Source organism: Staurois parvus, unplaced genomic scaffold, assembly GCF_062004578.1.
Source record: "Staurois parvus isolate SC_StPar_1 unplaced genomic scaffold, SC_StPar_1.0 ptg000090l, whole genome shotgun sequence".
Lineage (NCBI taxonomy): Eukaryota > Metazoa > Chordata > Amphibia > Anura > Ranidae > Staurois > Staurois parvus.
In genome coordinates, this window is record NW_028317886.1 from 3,315,747 (window position 1) to 3,336,274 (window position 20,528).

General features: G+C 42.6%; 1 protein-coding gene across 1 annotated transcript in view; it reads right to left on the bottom strand.

The window, feature by feature from the left end:
* The window catches only part of KLHL2 (kelch like family member 2), a 204,647-nt gene that overhangs the window by 176,628 nt on the left and 7,491 nt on the right, over positions 1-20,528 (bottom strand). The window contains exon 2 of the mRNA XM_089670361.1: positions 2,710-2,832. Within this exon, the coding sequence (XP_089526487.1) occupies positions 2,710-2,832 (123 nt within the window). The remainder of the gene's footprint in view (positions 1-2,709; positions 2,833-20,528) is intronic.

Below are 20,528 nucleotides of genomic sequence, written 5' to 3' on the forward strand. Positions count from 1 at the left end.
CACTTGAAGTCCGTTTAAAAATGGCCTATGAATGGCATGTTATTTTTCTGTAAAAGCCCCCCCTTTGTGGGAGAACTTAAAAAAAAAATAACAATACTGCTGCCGGGTACTGCCATGTTTGGGTGTAATAACAGCAGCCCCAGAACGGTCACTCAAGTGACACTCTATAATATTCCCCTTCACTCCTCCCCTGGCTGCTATATAGGAACGTAAAGGGAGGAGAGGAGGTTTTAAGCCAGCAAACAATAATTACACACTCTTTGAAAAGCAGAGGGCTATGAAGTGCAAGGAGGGAGGGGGCTGTATTGTGGAACTGACCAATCAATTTTTCTTGTTCAAGGCAGATCGGAAATGAAAAAAATAATGATGTTTAAATAAACTATTGAAAGTAAGCATTTAATACTCGTTCACACTATGTGCAGTTACTTACTTTATTCTGCACAGATCAATACACAGTCACTGCTGCCTTGGGGTAGGTTGCAGTGCATTGCATGAAACTACAGATATGCTGTGGTGCATAGGAATGAATGAAATGTCATTTGTTTCATCTTTTTATCCTAAAATAGTGCCTTTCTTTATAACAATACAAGACATTTCTGTCAACTTTTGTACACCTCAAATATCAGTTTGTGCACACTAAAATGTTCACAGGTAAACTGGACAAGGAGCAATGACATGCAGTTATGGACAGCTCTATACCTAGACTATGTGGGTTTGATTTACTAAAACTGGAAAGTGCAAAATCTGGAGCAGCTCTACGTAGAAACCAATCAAATTCCAGGTGTTTTTGTCAAAGCGTAATTGAACAAACTGAAGTTAGAAGCTGATTGGCTGCCATGTACAGCTGCACCAGATTTTGCACTCTCCGGTTTTAGTAAATCAACCCCTTTGTGTCCAGGGACACTTCTCTGTCCCTAGTCATTTATCAAGATCCCCAGACAGCGTCAGCCTGTGCTTCCTGTCCGCAGCTGATCACATACTCTTGGCTGTACCGGCTACAGAAATATGCTGATCTGGGCAGTGTATGGCCCTAGATGGCTGTGTGAATGTCTAAGCGGCCACATGCACACACACTAATCACAGAGCGTGTAAAACATTGCTCTCACATAATGCACACACAGGATTAACATATACCTCCTGTTAGTAGTGCAGGTTCATATCTGTGCCCCATATTTCTTTACTATAGAGAAAGCATATGACATGCCTCTATGCAAGCCACCTCTCTCCATGAGGCCTGGGCTGACACAAAAGCTAGCCATAAAATATTTCCTTTCAATAAATTTTTAATGAAAAAAAAATTTGGATTTTAGAAGATACAAATGCAATCGTTATCGTGGGTACAGATAGAAGTATAACATCAAGAGCTGACAAGTCAAAAGCAGTAAGCTAGCCATAAAAATGTCATATTTCTGTTTTACAGCCCCTGCTATAAATCAATACATTTATAATAATAAACAGCACACATGGAGGAATCTGCGCTGCAGGCTACTGTATTCAAACGCAGCGCCTACAGCTGTCTAAATACCCGAATAGCGATTGTGGATGCAGTCACCATTCAGCTTATATTTTTCCATCCGGCTAGTCGATTTTCAAATCAACTTTGGCTGAGCTGGGTGGTGCCAACAAAGCTGCCCACGGCTCGAATTTTTGTTTTTGTAGAGTTTTTTTTTTGGAGAGTTCCACCAACAGAAAAAAAAATGCTAAACGCTCCTAAATGCTGCTAAATGGTAGTAAAACGCTAACAGCTTTTTTTTTTCCTCTACATGTATTGTAAAAACGATAATAAATGCTAACGCTCCTAAACGCTTCTGAACGCTACTAAAAACGCTATTTACCAGTGTTTTTATCCAGCTTTTTTTTAGCTTAAAAAGAAAAAAAAAAAAAAAAAAGAGCTAGTGTGCATGAAGCCTTAGTGCAACCACCCCTTATAAAAAGAATCCAGCTGATCTAGGTATAAAATACAAATAGGAGCATGGAAAGGGGGCAGTGCAGAAATTCTACAAAGAGCTGGCCTTTCAAATATGGACCGTAGAAATGTGTACTCCCTGGCTCAACAGAAGTCATTATTTAACATGTTGGAAAATGTTCCATAGACTGGCAGCTGCAGCCGCTTGTCAGGGAAATTCTGATTTAAAGTGGTATTAAACCCAAAACCAAAATTTAATATATTGCAGCTTACCAATCATTCGATTTGGTGGCTGCATTCATTTTCTTTTATTAGGCTGTTCCCTTCTGTTTTCACCTGGTGATCTGGCAAGTAACACACCTCCTCTATTAGAGTACTGCCACTCTGGATGAAGGAGCACAGGGGGCACCTTTGGACAGCAGCATTGTCAGTCTGGGAGGAGGAGGGGAGTGTTACATTTATTAGTAGATTTAAATACACTAACAAATTGAAGTCAAACTCCAGCTAACACTTTATAAATCGGTTACAGCAGTTATTTTTCCTTTTGGGATAAAGATTTTACATGAATAAAAGCCACTCATTGTCAACTGATATATCTGGAACAGAGCTTGTTCTTTTGAAAAACAACAGACTTATGGGCTGGATCACTATAGGAAAATAAAAGAAAGAAAAAAAAACTAATACAGTCATCATCTCTAAGAAATGGTAAACTGCAATATGATAAATGTTCGCTTTTGGGTTTGATACCGCTTTAATTGCAGTATGAATGCATACAGAAAACTCAAAAGGCACAGATACTATACCTTCTCAGTTCATTCATAACCTTGAAAGCCTTTCTAGTGTGGCGCGGATTCACAGTTACAGGGCAGAATTTCTCGGAGCTCTCTTTCACTTCCGCAGGCTTCTGTTGGCATACCTTTGTGTTTCTGTAAGAAGCAAAATGCAAAACGTTCACATCACTGCAACCTGCATTGTAGCTACTAACCAGTCATACGTAATACATCAAATAAAGAACTATAAATATTACACTTTTTTTTCCCAGAAACTAAATACCCCACAAGAAGCAATGACAAATGTCAAACGGCGTATCACCAACTAAGTACTCTACAAGAAGCGATGATAAATGTCAATGTGGCACATAAAATACAACGACAAATCTAGTGTAGAGATTCCACTGGAAAGTGGCTTTTATCTGTACAGCATTTCACAATTTTATACCTCACAGAAAGTCAAATGACACCCTGGGAAAAATGAAAAAAGCACAGGCGAAGCACAGAAATATGATAATAATAATGTGTGGGAAGACAATTACCACAAGGAACAGGATTTTGCCGGAGTAAGCGGTGTAAAACATGCCTGTAGTGTGCTCAGTCACATGATCTAATGAATGTTAAAAGGATAAGTTCACCTTCTGTAACATGTTACATCCATATTCAGGGTGTAACATGTTACGAGCAGACCGGCCCCCGCACCCCTCCGATCCCCATTGTGACAGCTAGTGGGGGATCATCTCCCACTGTAGTAGTTCATTGAGCCTTCCTGTCAGTAAGTATCTGTACAGGATGCACAAGCAAGCAGATATACTGACAGGTCAGGGGGAGACCTGCATGGCACCACTGATCTGCTGATTGCTGGTGCAATGCTTTAGAGGTGCCAGAAACAAAAAAATAGTAAGTCCTCATGCACACGGGATGTTTTAATAACGCTGGTAACGTTAGCTGTGTAAAGTCACGTTAAAAACTTGAGTTTTTCAGCTTTTTTTTTTTTTTTTTTTTTTTTTAGAGTTTTTGCATTAGCGTTTAGCTGCGTTTTCCTGCATTTTAGTTTTTTAGCTTTTTTTAATTAAAAAAAATTGGGTTTTTTGGGTCAAAAAGAGTCCATAAATGCTGGTTTGCTGAGTTTTACTGCATTTTTTAGCGTTAGAGCGTTTTTACAGCTAAGAAACTCCTCTAGAAACACATTAGTCCTGGGTTTATATTCAGTCAAAAATGTCCCTGCCAAAAAACGTTGATTACAGACTATGTGCATGGACACATAGGATAACATGCTGGGGGGTTTACTGGCTGTAGAAAAAAATGTCAAAAGCCAAAAACAGCAGCTGTAAAAACGTCCAGTGTGCATGACGACTAAATGCACATTTTTTTTACCTGCAAAAAAATATGCACTTATTATTTTTTTGTTAAAAGGTGAACTTATCCTTTAATGGGAGCAATGGGTTGTGTGCAAATTTGCCTGTGTGTTTAAAGTGCATGTATAGTCAAAACATCTTTATATTCAATAGAGCAGGGAAGAGAATATTTTTGCTCTTTTTCCTGCTAGAGAGGCTTTCCTTTACTTCCTGTCTGAGTGAAAAAAAAATCTCCTCCAAGTGAGGGATATTCCTGTTGCCAAATCATTTGTCCCTTATGAAAGATTCCTCCTCCCATTTTGTTCTAATTTAAAATGTAGGATTTTCCATCACTCTCTCAGCGAGACTTAAAACACATTCTGATCCAACTGAAAGCTGGAACAGAGAGAACATAAACAAAAAAAAAAGTAGACCCCTTCTTTATCCAAATAGATTATACAGAAAAATAAATACTGTTCCCACTTTCTCCGGTCACTTGTAAGGATGCATTTACACTTCAGCACAGCATCTTTGTTTTATTTCTAGGGTTTGTACAGGTATTTGTGGATGTTTGAGGCTTGAGCATTTTTTTTTTTAAAGTGGAACTAAACCCATCAATTTAACGGTTTAAGAAATCAGTTACATTCCGGCATGCTGTGAATGCTAACTGTCACTTTTGTTTGTGCTCTCAACTGTGTCATAACTAACCACATGTGCAGTACCATGGCAACTGCAGCTAAAACAGAAGCCAAGATGGCAGCTTCCTTGGCTGAAAAGGATAGGAGGGTTTAGTTTGGCTTTAATTATTTTTAGGTAATGAAAAGCTAGTTACTAAGGAAAATAAGTGTGCGTAATTGTTTGTTTTTCAGGCACTCCAACTGAAGTTTGAGGGCAAAAATGCTTGAGGGTTGTAGCTCAAAAGATGCTTCAAGCGACACTAAGCTCATGTGTGAACAGGAACATTTGAAAACCAAGGGAAATGGATGCTGACCTAATTGGAACTTCAGGTTGGGCTCAGTCGGGACCTGAATGTTATACTGTTGATGAGGTCTATGTTTGTGTTTCTTCTGTCACAAACTTTCAGCCACAGGAGTCCAAACTCTTGTCTCCTTCAAGCACCTTCTCCCAATGTCTACAGATTCATAATCCAAGCCTCAGTTCCACTCATCAATAGACAGACTCTCACCTCTTCTTTCCATGCCTCGCTCCTTTTGAAACCTTGTACTTTTCTGTGGATCCTTTCCTGATATAGTGGTGGAACCCTTTAAGTCCCTGATAGAGGTTACCAGCACTTACAAGGAACAAGGCTTGGAGATAAGAGGTGATGAAGGATAGTCATGACCATCAGTGGATTATGAAGCTGCAGGCATTAGGAGAAGGTGCTCAGAGAAGACGGAGTTTGATCTATTACAGCTGAACGTCTACAATGTGACAGAAGCAAACAAAACCTAAACATAACGGATGGATTAACATTCACCAGACCTGAGAAGTGGGACCAGCAATTCTTTTGGGGGTAATCGGCAGCAAGGAGAACACCTACATTCAGATGTGATTTATATACGTGAAATGATTATGGTCCAGCTACAGACAGGATCTAGTGCATGTAGCCTGTCAAGTTTGTGTCTCCAAAAAAAAAAAAAAATACCTGGACTAGGCTGACAGAGTACATTAACCGCGGAGGGAGATTCGGCCGTTTGTTATATAGCGTAGACCAGGCATGTCCAAAGTCCGGCCCGCGGGCCATTTACGGCCCGGGGGTCGGTTTAATACGGCCCTCCAACAGCCCTTCCTGCTCTGTGTAATGTGGCCCTCCCACGGCCCTCCCTTCTATGACAGACAGTCTTCTGCTTGAGAGCAGAGGGCAGTGCGCATGCCTGACTGCGGCGCGTTCTCCCTGGTCTGTGTAAATGCGGCTGTCGCACGGCCCTCCCTTCTGTGGCAGACAGTCTTCTGCTTGAGAGCAGTGCGCATGCGTGACTGCGCCGCGCTGGGAGCGACAGAGGGCGGTGACATCAGGGCTGGGCTTCCAGCGTGAAGTGTGTTTCTCTTCCCCTCCCGGCTGCTGAGCAGAGACTTCAGCTCCAGCTACCTTTTTTACCCTTCACATTAGTGCAGGTAAGTTTTTTTTAAATTTATTTTCAATACATTGTGAAAACTCAGCTGTCAGTTGATCTTAATGTTATGAAATGAAAAGTATGTCGTTTTCAATTAACTTGGCATAAAATATTTTATTTGCATTTAATTGTAATGGTTCAAAGAATGTTCGGAAAAATGTTCGGCCCTCCACCATGTTCACTTCATCCAATCTGGCCCTCTTTGAAAAAAGTTTGGACACACCTGGCGTAGACACATCAACCTATTAGATTTTGTGTATGACCAGCCTTAGTAAAATAGGGAGGACTTTGATTTACACCCAACACCAGGACAATCTCCAACAATACAAAGCTTTAGGACTTGCCTGGAAGAACATTAGTATATGGCATTTATATAAAATTATGGTTTACAGATGATAAATGTCTTCGTTTTACTTAGCAGCTCATTTTATGGAGTCTATTTGCAGGTACCAATATAACACTAAGGGGTAGATTTATGAAAACTGGAGCACTCAGAATCTGGTGCAGCTCTACATGGTAGCCAATCAGCTTCCAACTTCAGCTTGTTCAATTAGCCTTTTGGCAATAAAATCTGGAAGCTGGTTTCTATGCAGAGTTGCATTCTCCTGTTTTAGTAAATAACCCCCATAGTTCAGACTTCAAAACTCATTACTGACCCCTGTAAGGCCTCTTGCACGCAGATGCAATAGTTATTTTTTTTTTTAAAAAGCAGATCTTGCCCACAGAAAGATCCTCAAAAAACAACAAAGTTACGTTTCATAAAGAACTAAAATTCATCCTCTTCTAGCTGCCAGCGTATACGTGTGTAAATACTTGCTGAATATATACACATATGCAAATATATTACTGCACTCAAACATAAAATTCCCCATTTTTTTTTCTCTTTACAGCAGGTCTGAATGTATCACTGAATTTACAGATCTTTGAGCATATGTGTACACTGAAGGGAAAAGCTGAAGAAAAAAAATAAATCAGTACTTCAGTGTCATGGTGAAAGTCCTTTGTAGACATAACAATAGTAATCCACATCAGTGAATGCTCAGCCTGGCACTGTGACTGGCTGGCGTGTTCTGGTGGGTGGAACCAAAACGAATGTTATGATAGGGCAGTGGTCGGCAAGCCGCGGCTCGCGAGCCACATGCGGCTCTTTACACACTTAAATGCGGCTCTTCTGTGTGCTGGGCGCCCGCTCCCCTCCCTCCTCTCGGGCGGCCGCCCCAAAAGTCAGGACTCTGCAGCTAGCCCAGCAATGGGCAAACTACGGCCCGCAGGCCGTATACGGCCCGGCGGACCTTTTAATCCGGCCCGCGGAGCGTGGCAAACATTGGCTGTCAGGATGTAGGCGGGGCAGCGTGACGAACTCCTCTCCTCTCACAGTCCGCCCTGAAGACCGGAACAGCGCGGGAACATGGCGAGAGGAACGCGCGGAGCAAAGGTAAGTGAATTGACACAATATGGGGAATTAATTACTATAGGGGGGATGAATTACTATATAGGGGATGAATTACTATGGGGGATGAATTACTATGGGGGATGAATTACTATATGGGGGATGAATTACTATATGGGGGATGAATTACTATGGGGGATGAATTACTATATGGGGGATGAATTACTATATGGGGGATGAATTACTATGGGGGATGAATTACTATATGGGGGATGAATTACTATATGGGGGATGAATTACTATATGGGGGATGAATTACTATATGGGGGATAAATTACTATGGGGGATAAATTACTATGGGGGATGAATTACTATATGGGGGATGAATTACTATATGGGGGATGAATTACTATATGGGGGATGAAATACTATATGGGGGATGAATTACTATATGGGGGATGAATTACTATATGGGGGATGAATTACTATATGGGGGATGAATTACTATGGGGGAAGAATTACTATGGGGGATGTATTTTCAGTTTTAAAAATGTGGCTCTCAAAATAAATTTCAATCGTGGTTTTGGCGAGATTTGGCTCAGTTGAAAAAAAAGGTTGCCCACCACTGTGATAGGGGAATGTAACTAGGCATACAAGTGTACAATCCAAACGCACATGTTCCTGCGTTAAAAATGGCTGTGTGTATAAGTGGGTGCTGCAGCGACTGTCAGCTGGAACCGGACAGAATCAGCAAGGGAGAATGTCACCAGCACACCAAGGATCACCAATATGAATCCAAAAGTTTTAATAAACGATCACATAGTTGCAGCAAGGCAACGTTTCAGAGTCTCGCAGGACCCCTTCATCAGGCATGTGACATAGACCCATATTGGTGATCCTCGGTGTGCTGGTGACATTCTCCCTTGTAATTAGGCATAACCCCCTGTCAGAGCGGTAGTTTTAGTTGCGCCCACCAAAAGTGCCCCAGCCAGTCACAGTGCCAGGCTGAGTGTTTATTCCGTTACCTAGGATACAGCTGGATACAAAATACCGATACTTCCAGAAAATAGTCAGCGTGGACTCCAAAGTGGAACACATAGTGCTTACATATGGCTGCGGCTGTGATTTTTGCCAGTATGCAGTACACTTATCCTTTACAGGGTAAGGATACTGTTCTAAATATCTTTAATGCAGTAAAGCAGGGATGTCAAACTGGCGGCCCTCCAGCTGTTGCAAAATTGCAAGTCCCATCATGCCTCTACCTTTGGTAGTCATGCTTGTAACTGTCAATCTTGCAATGCCTCATGGGACCTGTAGTTTGGTAACAGCTGGAGGGCCGCCAGATTGATACCTGTGCAGTAGAGGATATGTGCTGGAGGGTTGCATAGCAAGTTGGTGGATGAATGGTACATGCAAAAGCAGTTTTATACTGATGTGTGACACGCTGGGGAAACAGTCTGTAAATTACGCATTATAATGGATTATGTTCAGATGCTGGGTATGCAGAGTGCTTAAGAAGGTCATGTAATGGTTAAAGTGGAACTACACTGTAACTGAGCACCACAAAGCAAAAGTCCATTCACACAGAGAGCTGCGGCTCAGTCCCCTCTCTCTCCTCATTAGCTCATTGGCACAGCCAATGAGGAGGGCGAGTCCCCAGAGGGCCGAGGCTCTCATGCACATTGCTGGACTGTGATGGGACTCAGGTAAGTATTTGAGGGGCTGCTGCACACAAAAGGTAAAAACAATTGAGCCTTTACAAAACACTTGAATTCATTTTTAATATTAAAATGCAAACTCCACAATCTATCCCTGTTTCCATGCTTTATTTTACAGACAAATCACTTAGAAAAACACCCTCTAGCTTTTCTGGCAATTGCCATCTTGAGTAAGGGCGGATGATTCAAGTAACAATTACTTCCTGGAATCCATCTGCCCTTAGTTCAGGCATACAAGCAGAAGGGTGTTCTTAGCTGAGAAAACCCCTCCTCCTCTTCTGAAGGCTCTTGGGATGTGTGACATCATTTGCCTAGGCATGGAAACTAGAAGGGGACTAAATACAAATAAAAACTAGTTTAAAACAAGTAAATATGATGTAATTTCCAATTTACTAATGCTAGTGGCATAAGGATTCAAAATAGTCAATGTTGATGGAGAAAATGAAGTTTAACTTTAATGCACACCAGGCTACTCCCTCCCCTTGGCAAAGGAGGAGTGGCTTACCACGAAATTATGGTTTGTCATATTTCTATTTAATCAGAAGGTAGACAGGCAGAAGATTCAAGCTCTGAGGAAGGGGGACTTGTCCCTCAAACACGTTTGCCTGATTGAAAGTGAGCTCCAGGCCACACAGAGCACTCACATCCAGTTTGGGGGTCTCTATACCCCTTGAGACTTTTAACCTGTATGGCTCTTGTGAGTATGTTTTTGGCATTCACATATTCTAATAAACTCTTTTCTAAAAGGAAACGCACAAGGTTTTGCGTCATCTGCGTACATTGCCCGCAGACAACAATACTCCCACAAAACAAATGATGCACAGCTACAGTGGTGTGTTTTGCCTGTGTGCGAGAGCCCTAAAATCACACCTTGATTAGAGTAGAATTGTGCTATAATCATTTTACATGCTGTTACACCCACTCAATTATCTGCCTCAATTATTAGCAGAGCTGCTTGGTTAATCCAGACCTGATTTTTGTGACACATTTCTTATTCATGTAACATACACCAAGCAATGTCATACACGATTACTTTATTGCTATCTAAAATGTCATCTATGCCATTAAAATAAGTCACACATTAACCTGCAGCTCTGCCATTCTAAGCAGTACCTTTGGCTTAGCAGACTGGGGACATTTACATGAATGTTACTAGAATCATGTTGGTTTGTAGTTTTTTCCTCCCCCCGCATTTTACACCCCAGTTTATAACCAATCTATTCTACAAAACGGGAGAAAACAAAAACAACCAAGTTATTTCATTCAGTATAAAATATTATACAACACGAATGCTTCAATCACAAACATTAACCTCACCACGTTACAATCTGATTGCACAATCTCTTTATGGCCCGTTTCACACAGGCATTTGGTTCAGGTCCACCCGTCAGTTTTTCAGGCCTGACCTGATCAGAAGGTCAATGGAGCCCTATGGACAGGTGGATGTAAATGGACTTGGGTCCATTTACACAAGCCTACCTCCGGGTCTGATCAAGTCCAGAAAAATACAGTTTTAAATGGAAGGGACAGGAGGTAGCCTGATGCAAAGAGAGTCTATGTAAGGGTGTACACATACACATCAGGGGGCCACTCCCCCTGATGTCTGCTATGACGAAACTTGTCGGGTGGGGCCACGGGAGATGACACTGTTACGGAGACCCGGAAGTGGATTACTGTTCAGCATGAGTGGAGAGGACTGCCTATAAGGGGATTATATGACACTCCATGATTTTATTATGATTTTGCGAGCATTTTTAACCTTAATAAATTGTGAATATTTCTCACCTACTACACTATGAGAATTCTTGTATCTATTTTTGTGGATGTGGTGATTTGGTGGAGCGACTTTCACATTATTTTTGTTTTGTGTGTTTGAAAGGCACTGGATTTACACTTCATATTGGGGACTTTTGTTATATTTTGGTTATCATAGTATATATAATATTGCACATTTGATATATGTTAGCATATTAATTGATTTGTTATTTATAAGCGCTGCACATTTTATTATTGTACACATACACAGAGATGACAGGGTCTGCCCGTCTTCACCAGCCTTAGATCTACAATAAAGCATACAGTAGTGCAAGTGCCTGTCAGATTGGATACAAACTGAATGGTCAGCTTAGGGAGACCATACACAGAACAAAGTTCAGCTGGTTCAGCAGGGATCGGCCAAATTTTGAATGTATGGGCAGGCTGGTTGTACACAACATTCTACCAACGCCCTAGAACAGTAATACTACCAACTGACGTGTGTACAACCACCCTGTCGGGTTTTCCCAATCAATTAGTGCCACTGGCTACAAGATGCAGCACTGATCAGTGTATTCTGACAGCGGAGAGGCTCCCCGCATTCATAGTACAATAACACAGTGAGAAGGATTCCCATACAATGACATAGTGAAAGATTCCCCCCATCCACATCGGGTGTGTGGATGGGGGAATTAGGTAATTATTTTTTCCGTTCAACCCGCTGGTTAAACAAAAAAAAAAAATTAATAATGTATGGCCTGCCTTAGGTAGGTCATCATAGTACACAGCTTTGATAAATCTAAGATTGATTGTACAGAGATTGCATGGTCAGATTGTTACATACAGTATGTTAAATCGAACGCTGGATACACAAGGATTGAGATTGGGCCATTTCAACAGGGACTAGATCTGTTTATAGCCTTCCCAGACCAAAGGTGATTGTTGAATGGGACTGCTGAAAAACCAAAAAAGTGACTGCAGCTGTTGATCAGTGTACTCCTACAGTGGAGGAGTCCTGCTGTCAGAATACAATAGCAGGGAATTAAAAATCTATGCATGTATACCCAGGTTAAAGTGCAGGTAAACCCACCTATCCTTTTCAGCCAAGTAAGGTGCCATCTTAGCCTCTAAGATTTAATCTGAAACTGCCATGGATCTAACCCCATCAACCATTTAATGGTTTCAGAAAACAGTTGTATTCCCGGCATGTTAGGAATGTTAACTGTCACACTTGCTTGTGTTTTCAAGCAAACTGTTAAACCATCAAATAGCTGGAGTCATAACTGATTACATGAGCAGCACCATGGCAGCTGTAGATCAAACAGAGGCCAAGATGGCAGCTTCCTTGGCTGAAAGTGATAGGAGGGTTTAGTTCCACTTTAAAGCTGGCCATGAACTCTACAATCCACTTTAGATTTACTACAACTATGTAACAGGACAAACCTGAACAAGCCAGGCAATTTATATCAAACAAACAGACCCTTGCACTACATATAGCTGATGATAGATCTAAGTCTTGGTTCACACTCAAGAGTTTTCCAGTGCGTTTTGCAGTTTGCAGAAACGGCACTACAGTCCATTTAACATGATTTCCTATGGGACACGATCACATCTCCGTGTTTTCACCTGGTGCATTTTTTGGACATGGTCAGGGACTTTGTTTAAATGCAAATGTTGCATTTTGGTTCAATAGGCTTCAATGGAGATGATGTAGAAATGCATGTAGTGCACCTCTGACGCGCTTTGCTGCCCAGCAACAACAAAGTAAAAAATGCATCAAAAACGCATATGCAAAAACACACAAAATGCACCACAAAAATCACTGCAGAAACGGATCAAACGCAAACTGCATAGGTGTGAACCTAGCCTAAAGGAGACCATACATTAAAATTGCATAGTATATGTTGAGACTATTCCAAAACACATTCTCTTTTTTGTACATACACACACTTGTCAAATAACGACACTAGAAATGGCTTTTCTCCTTTTATAGTAATAATAGTGTTTATTAACACAGGACTACCGACACTTAAAGCGGAGTTCCAGACCCCCCTTCCAAAAATTCTTCATCGGCTATCAGGTGATGGCGCCGCCATCTTGCCTAATTTAAAGTGGCAGTGAAGCCTTGCTGCTTCACAGCCGGTCTCCTACTGTGCATGCGTGAAGTGTGCTGTGCTTTTTTAATGGGCTCCAGTCTTCTGGAACCTGTGGAGTGTCCCAGAGGGCTATGGGGAGAAGGAGGGGGGCTAACCTGAGCCGGAAGTGGGAGCGGGACAAGGAGGGGGCCGAACGTCTGGCTCAGTTTGCTGCAGCAGAAATGGGAAAGGGTACCCGTTCCCACCTCTGCCTCAAAAAGTGCCAACTGTGGCAGTGGGGAGGGGGAGGAGGCAGACAAGCAGAGCTTCCCCTTTTGGGTGGAGCTCCACTTTAAGCTGGGAATCAGACAAGCAGCTAGAAATCAATGACACCAATGGACTTCTTTACCTATCTGCTCTAAACCTGAATCTAAAACTCAGCTCCAGTCATGTCGATAAAACCCACCTTTGAAACTCGATAACACGACAAGCTGGGGATGCTAGAGCCGGCAGCGCTGATCAGTGTATTCTGATGGCGGCGCTGTGGGGCAGTGGGGAAGATTCCCCCATTTCCATCGAGTGTGTGGATAGGGGAATCGAGTCATTATTTTATGAGTTACCTACAGTTGTGTCCAAAATTATTCAACCCCCAATGCTGTAAAGGGGTTTAGGGACTATAGTGTACATTTGGAATTGTATTCAGAATCAAATCCTACAAGGACGTTGTAACTACCCAAATGCAACTAAAATGACATCAATTGTTTATGTAATACAGTAGTAAATGGTTCTTATGTGGTTTCTTCATTGCCACAATTATTCAACCCCTTAAAGACTACCACTCTGAAGAACAGAGGTTCATACAGGTGCTTTCCATCAGGTATTGAAAACACCTGTGGATGTCACCGAGCAGCAATCAAGCATAATAAGCACCAATTAGGCAGCTTTAAAATGACTGTGATACTCAGCTCCTTCTAGACATTTACTGGTGTGGTTACAAACATGGTGAAGGCAAGAGAATGGTCCAGGAAGACAAGAGAAGAGGTGATTTCTCTTCACAGGAAGGGCAATGGCTATAAGAAGATTGCAAAGATGTTAAACATACCAAGAGACACCTTAGGAAGCATCATTCGCAAATTCAAGGCAAAGGGCACTGTTGAAACGCTACCTGGTCGTGGCAGAAAGAAGATGCTGACTTCGACTGCTGTGCGCTACCTGAAGCGTAGAGTGGAGAGAAGTCCCCGTGTGACTGCTGAGGAACTGAGAAAAGATTTGTCAGATGTGGGTACAGAAGTTTCAGCCCAGACAATAAGACGCACACTGCGTAATGAAGGCCTCCGTGCCAGAACTCCCAGGCGTACCCCCTTGCTGTCTCCAAAGAATAAGAAGAGTCGACTGCAGTATGCCAAAAGCCATGTGGACAAACCACAAAAGTTGTGGGATAGTGTTCTGTGGACTGATGAAACAAAATTAGAACTGTTTGGGCCCATGGATCAACGCTATGTTTGGAGGAGGAAGAACAAGGCCTATGATGAAAAGAACACCTTGCCTACTGTGAAGCATGGTGGAGGGTCAATCATGCTTTGGGGCTGTTTTGCTTCTGCAGGTACAGGGAAGCTTCAGCGTGTGCAAGGTACCATGAATTCTCTTCAGTACCAGGAGATATTGGATGGAAACGTGATGCAGTCCGTCACACACCTGAGGCTTGGGAGACGTTGGACCTTTCAACAGGACAATGATCCCAAGCATACCTCCAAGTCCACTAGAGCATGGTTGCAGAGGAAAGGCTGGAACATTTTGGAGTGGCCATCGCAGTCACCAGACTTAAATCCGATTGAGAACCTCTGGTGGGACTTAAAGAAAGCAGTTGCAGTGCGCAAGCCTAAGAATGTGACTGAACTGGAGGCCTTTGCCCATGAAGAATGGGCGAAGATACCCGTAGATCGCTGCAAGACACTTGTGTCAAGCTATGCTTCACGTTTAAAAGCTGTTATAACTGTAAAAGGATGCTGTACTAAGTACTAAGATTGAATGTCACTTGGGGGTTGAATAAAACTGATAATGCTGTGAGCACAGAAAAGACATTTGTGGTTATTTCATTATAACTGTTATGTTATATTTGTCTGACCTACAAGTGCCTCTTTAATGTAAATGTAAGCAAGATGACTGAATGATCAAAAGCAATGTCAAACTGGCCAAAACACTCAATTTCAGTGGGGGTTGAATAATTTTGGACACAACTGTATATGATGTAGATGAGAAAGCATCACAGACAGGCAATTAACATTATCACAAGGAGAGGTAATTGTCTCATGACAGGTCTTCTTTAAAAGGAGCCAGTCAGGACAGAAATACTGTATGAGAGCTGCTGTCTTTGACAAACTCCAGGAACGTGATGCTCATCCTTTCACTGTGCAATCACAGATGTGCGGATTATGTGTCATGGTATCTGCATGTGCTAATTCCATACCATTGACTCACTGAGGGTGGATTTATACATTTATGTGTTGAATAAAACATTTGTATTTCTGTGCAATATTGCAACAAATATTAACGCACGTCTAATGTCATTTAGCATCACTCACAAAGTGCATCACAACACACAGATGTGAACATGGTTGTAGTGCGCTGCATTATAAGCTGTGTTTCCAGGTGTCAACAGATTCAGTATGCAAACTGAATGGCAGGCAAAGTACCACAATAATGTAAACCTGGTCCAAAAAGTGAACTAGGGTAAGGATAGCAGCCCGCAGCATGGAGCTTCAAAGACAAGACTGCATTAGCAGCTGTCGTATTTCTAGATACCCTTTAAATCAGGGGTGCTCAACCTGTGGCCCTTGGAGCCCTCTGATTTGGCCTCTAACTGAATGCAGAGGTTTTTGTGTGCTTTCAGAAAGTGTAACACACCCATGTAGTGGGGGCAAATGTCAGTGCATCAGTGTGACAGCCATAACAGTCATAACAATCTATTTGTCCCTCATAACAATCTACTTGTCCTGAAAAATAAATAATAATTTTTTCCAGGATGGTAAATATGAAGGTTTGATATTTTTTTCTATTAGGCAGAGGTGCTTTACGGATTGCCTGGGGTTTTAAAAGAAAGGGGTTTTATGGAGAGTTAAACTATTAATGTTTTTTATGTTTAGTTGGAAAATGTCTTAGAACCCCCAAACACTATATATTTTTTTGTAAAGCAGAGGCCCTAGAGAATACATTTGGTATTGCAAATTTTTATGTCACATGGTATTTGCACAGAGGTTTTTCAAACATATTTTTGGGGGGGAATAAATACAAAGAAACCACAATACATAACCCAAATTTTTGGTAAAGAATAAAAGATATGACGCCGAGTAAATACCAAAAATATTGTGCTTTAAATTTGCGCGTGCCCATGCAACGGCAACAAATAACATCAAATTTACTATCCATAGGCAATGCTTTAAAAGCCTTTACAGGTTACCACTTTAGATTTACACAGGAGGTCTGGTGCTAAAATTACTGCCCATGATCTGATGTTCGTGGTGGGACGATCTCTGTTTGTGCGAGTGCGGGACTGACATGTGCGTTCACCTTTGACCGCCAGCACGGGGTAACAGAGATGCTTTAAATTTTTGGGGGTTATTTTTTTTATTTTTACACTGTCATGGCTGCGGAGGAGGAGTGTGTAGACTGGCGGAAGTGTTGTAGTGGAGCAGGGTGACAGTCCCCTCTCCCATTTAGAGCACTGTGACAGTTCAGCGGGAACACAGACATCGGTCACCACTATTAACAGTGTTGATCCCTGGGGACAATCAGGGGGGATACAAACATTATTCCCCCTTGTGTGTCTTGAGATCGACATTGTCTAACCGATGAAATCCTATATCACCCTGTACATTCTGAGGGATCAGCACTGTTAGTTGTTGCCTGGCATTTTTTAAGTTAAGTGCTTTCAAGAAATCTTTGGCTTGAGCTCAGTGCTCAGCTTGTTTTCCCTGATTGTTTCACTGAACCGGGACATGCACAGTAGCTACAGGGATAAAGATTTTCACGAGCTGCAAACTTTCAAGCTACACCGACATTGGGGCCTTTCCTGACAATATGGAGAAAACATGGCTCTGATTGGCGGTGCTCTCCACCAATGGGCAGTGGGGGGTGGGACTGGACCAGAGCATGTCTCTGCCAATGGGAGATGGGGGAAGCCGTACCAACAAGGTCACAGCCTCCTGTCTCATGCTGGACTGCTCCTTCCTGATCCAGTCAGTCATGTCCAATTTGTAGACAGCAGAGGGAGATGACGCAGAGGGAGATGACGCAGAGGGAGATGACGAGACAGGGACGTCCCTCTCCCACTGCTTGTAAAAGCGATCCAGCAGGTAGTTAGAAGCTCAGATTGCTTTTAGTACTGCATGTCCTCGAATTCTACTAGCACGCCACCCAAACTGGATATTGCACCCACACTGTACTTGCAGTTCCCGTGTGGGCTGCAATGCCAAAAATGGTGCAGGGATCAGAAGGCATGGCAGCCCATTCAAATGAATGGGCTGCCGTGCCCGTGCAAACAGCGACTCACAGTCGCACATATGTGAACGTAGGCTTAGACAGACTGCCATCTGAAATCTAGATACAGGCATACCTTAGTTTATGAATTTAATTCGTTCTGCGGGACTTTTCGTATAACAAAAAATTTGTAAACTGATATGCAGTTTCCCAAAGGAATGCATTGAAAACCCATGAATCTGTTCCTAAAGTCAGAAAAAATGAAACGCTACTAAAATACTGCATGAGTTATTATATCAAGTCATGCAGTATTTTAGTAGTGATAACCATGTGTTAATGTTTCAGCTGTCAGCACGGTTTTGCTTGTAAAAGAATTGCCAGCAATTAAAAAATGGCGTGGGATCCCCCCTCCCATAAATACCAAGCCCTTCTGGTCTGTTATGGATTTTGAGAACTCCCGCACCAAAATTTAAAAAAAAAATGACGTGGGGGTCCCCCCCAAAATCCATACCAGACCCTTATCCGAGCATACAGTCCAGCAGGTCAGGAAGGGGGGGACAAGCGAGCCCCGAACCATACAAGGCCACATGCCCTCAACATGGGGGGTGCTTTGGGGCAGGGGGCCCTCCCCCCCCCCAAAGCACCTTGTCCCCATTTTGATGGAGACAAGGGCCTCTTCCCCACAACCCTGGCCGGTGGTTGTGGGGGGTCTGCAGGCAGGGGGCTTATCGATATCTGGAAGCCCCACCATGTGAATGAGTATGGGGTACATGGTCCCGATACTCATTCACAAAAAACAAAAAGTGTAGTGTGAAAAAATACAGGACACGGTCTTTGACAAGTCCTTTATTAAAAAGAAAAAAATAAAAGAATGCCCCCCGCAGTAGATCCAACGTCAATAACGATGCCCGCCGCTGACCCGAAAAAAATAAGTAAAAAAAGGCTCCGCTTTCGACGATCGCTCCCGCTGTCTGCCTGCTCTGGTAATTTGACAGTTCTTAAATGGGTAAAGGGCGGGGCCACCCGGGGACATCATCCGAGTGACCCCGCCCCAACGACCGTGTCCTGTCTTTTTTCACAGTATACTTTTTGTTTTTTGTGAATGAGTATCAGGACCATGTACCCATACTCATTCACATGGGGGGAGCTGGGATCCCGGGGCCCACCGCCACCCGCCAGATTCCGATAAGCCCCCTGCCCGCAGACCCCCACAACCACCGGCCAGGGTCGTGGGGAGGAGGCCCTTGTCTCCATCAACATGGGGACAAGGTGCTTTGAGGGGTGGAGCCCCCCTGCCCCAAAGCACCCCCAAGTTGAGGGAATGTGGACTGGTATGGTTCAGGAGGGGGGGTGCTTGCTTGTCCCCCCCCCCCCCGCTTTCCTGACCTGACAGGCTGCATGCTCGGATAAAAGTCTGGTATGGATTTTGGGGGGACCCCCACGCCATTTTTTTTTTTGGCATGGAAGTTCCCCTCAAAATCCATACCAGACCGGAAGGGCTTGGTATGGATGGGAAGGGGGACCCCATGCAGTTTTTTAAAATTTATTATGGTGACGGTTTTTAAATCTAATTACCGCTTTTTTTTCCTTCACTATAGCTCAGAGATTCAGCTCTCACTTTCCCCCCAGCTAAAAGAACTAAAGTTTCCTTTTAGTTTATTTCCCCAAGTTAAAAGAAACAATGTTTCCTTTTAGTTTCTTAAACGAAACAAAGCTTCCTTTAACTTCGGGAAAGTGACAGCTAATTCTGTGAGCTATAGTGTAGAAAAAAAAAAAAAACAGGCAATTGCATTTAAAAATCAGCACTGACATACACTTCGTATTGCAAAAAAAATTCGTAAACCAAGGCATTTTCTTCAATGGATTTTCATTCGTAAACCGAAAATTATGTTAACCAAGGCATTTGTAAACCGAGGTACACCTGTATTTAACATTCTGGATATAAATAACACATCATTAAATCTGAACGTGTAAACTTTGTTTCAGCTATCCACATGCCTTTATTAATCTTGATGAATATTACACCTTAAAATAACACATTCCTTTTTGTCTTTGGCGACATACTTCAAAGTAGAAGACAAAAGAATACTGTAGAGACTGGCATGGTGACAAACGCCAACCAGCAGTCCCAATTCCTAGGGCTTTCTGCAGGCAGTTATGGGACAAGGACAATAAATGACTAAAGAAACAGTAAAAAAATACGTAACTATCAATTCAAGGGAGAAAATGTGTCTAGTTTGTAAAAAGAAGCATTACCAGCTTCTAAGATGAAATACGTGGCTGCTAGAGACTGTGCCACTCATCGATCTGCCCCCACATCATGGATGGATTCTAAAGCACAGCAGGAATGACATGTGCCTAGAACAAATCACAGACTAAAGTCATTGTACATGATTCTCTAAAGGGCATGCAGACATGTTTTCCTGCTGCGGAAACCCCATTCGTTTTCTTTCCCACAAAACAGGAATGCCTAATGTACTCTACCCGACAGGAAGCACATGGCACATCCTGGAACAAGCATCACTTCCACTACCAACAAATGTCAGGAGCGAAGGAAACTCATTACCGACGTCATTGTAAGGTCATTTCTGCAACCACACTCGCTGGTAATGAAATATGTGAGATTACATGTCCTACAAATTACACTGTTTATCTACATCTTACTGGAACTTCCTTTCCAGCTGCCTGCTGCTGGACTGATTCTGGTCCTATAGAAAGTGGTTAGTGTAAGTTAATGACAACTGGATCACTTATTAAAATGCCACATTATAAAGCAAGCTGTTAAAGAGTTATTAAACCTAAAAGCAAACAATTCTATTACAATTCTTAGATCTGGTGGCTGTATTTCTTTAGCTACTTCCCAACCACGCACTGTAGCTTCACTGCTACAGTGCAGGCCGGCTGCGCAGAATCACGTATATATACGTGATTCTGCTTTTCTGGGTAGGGGGCACACATGTGCCCACCCAGCCGTTCTGTCATTGGCT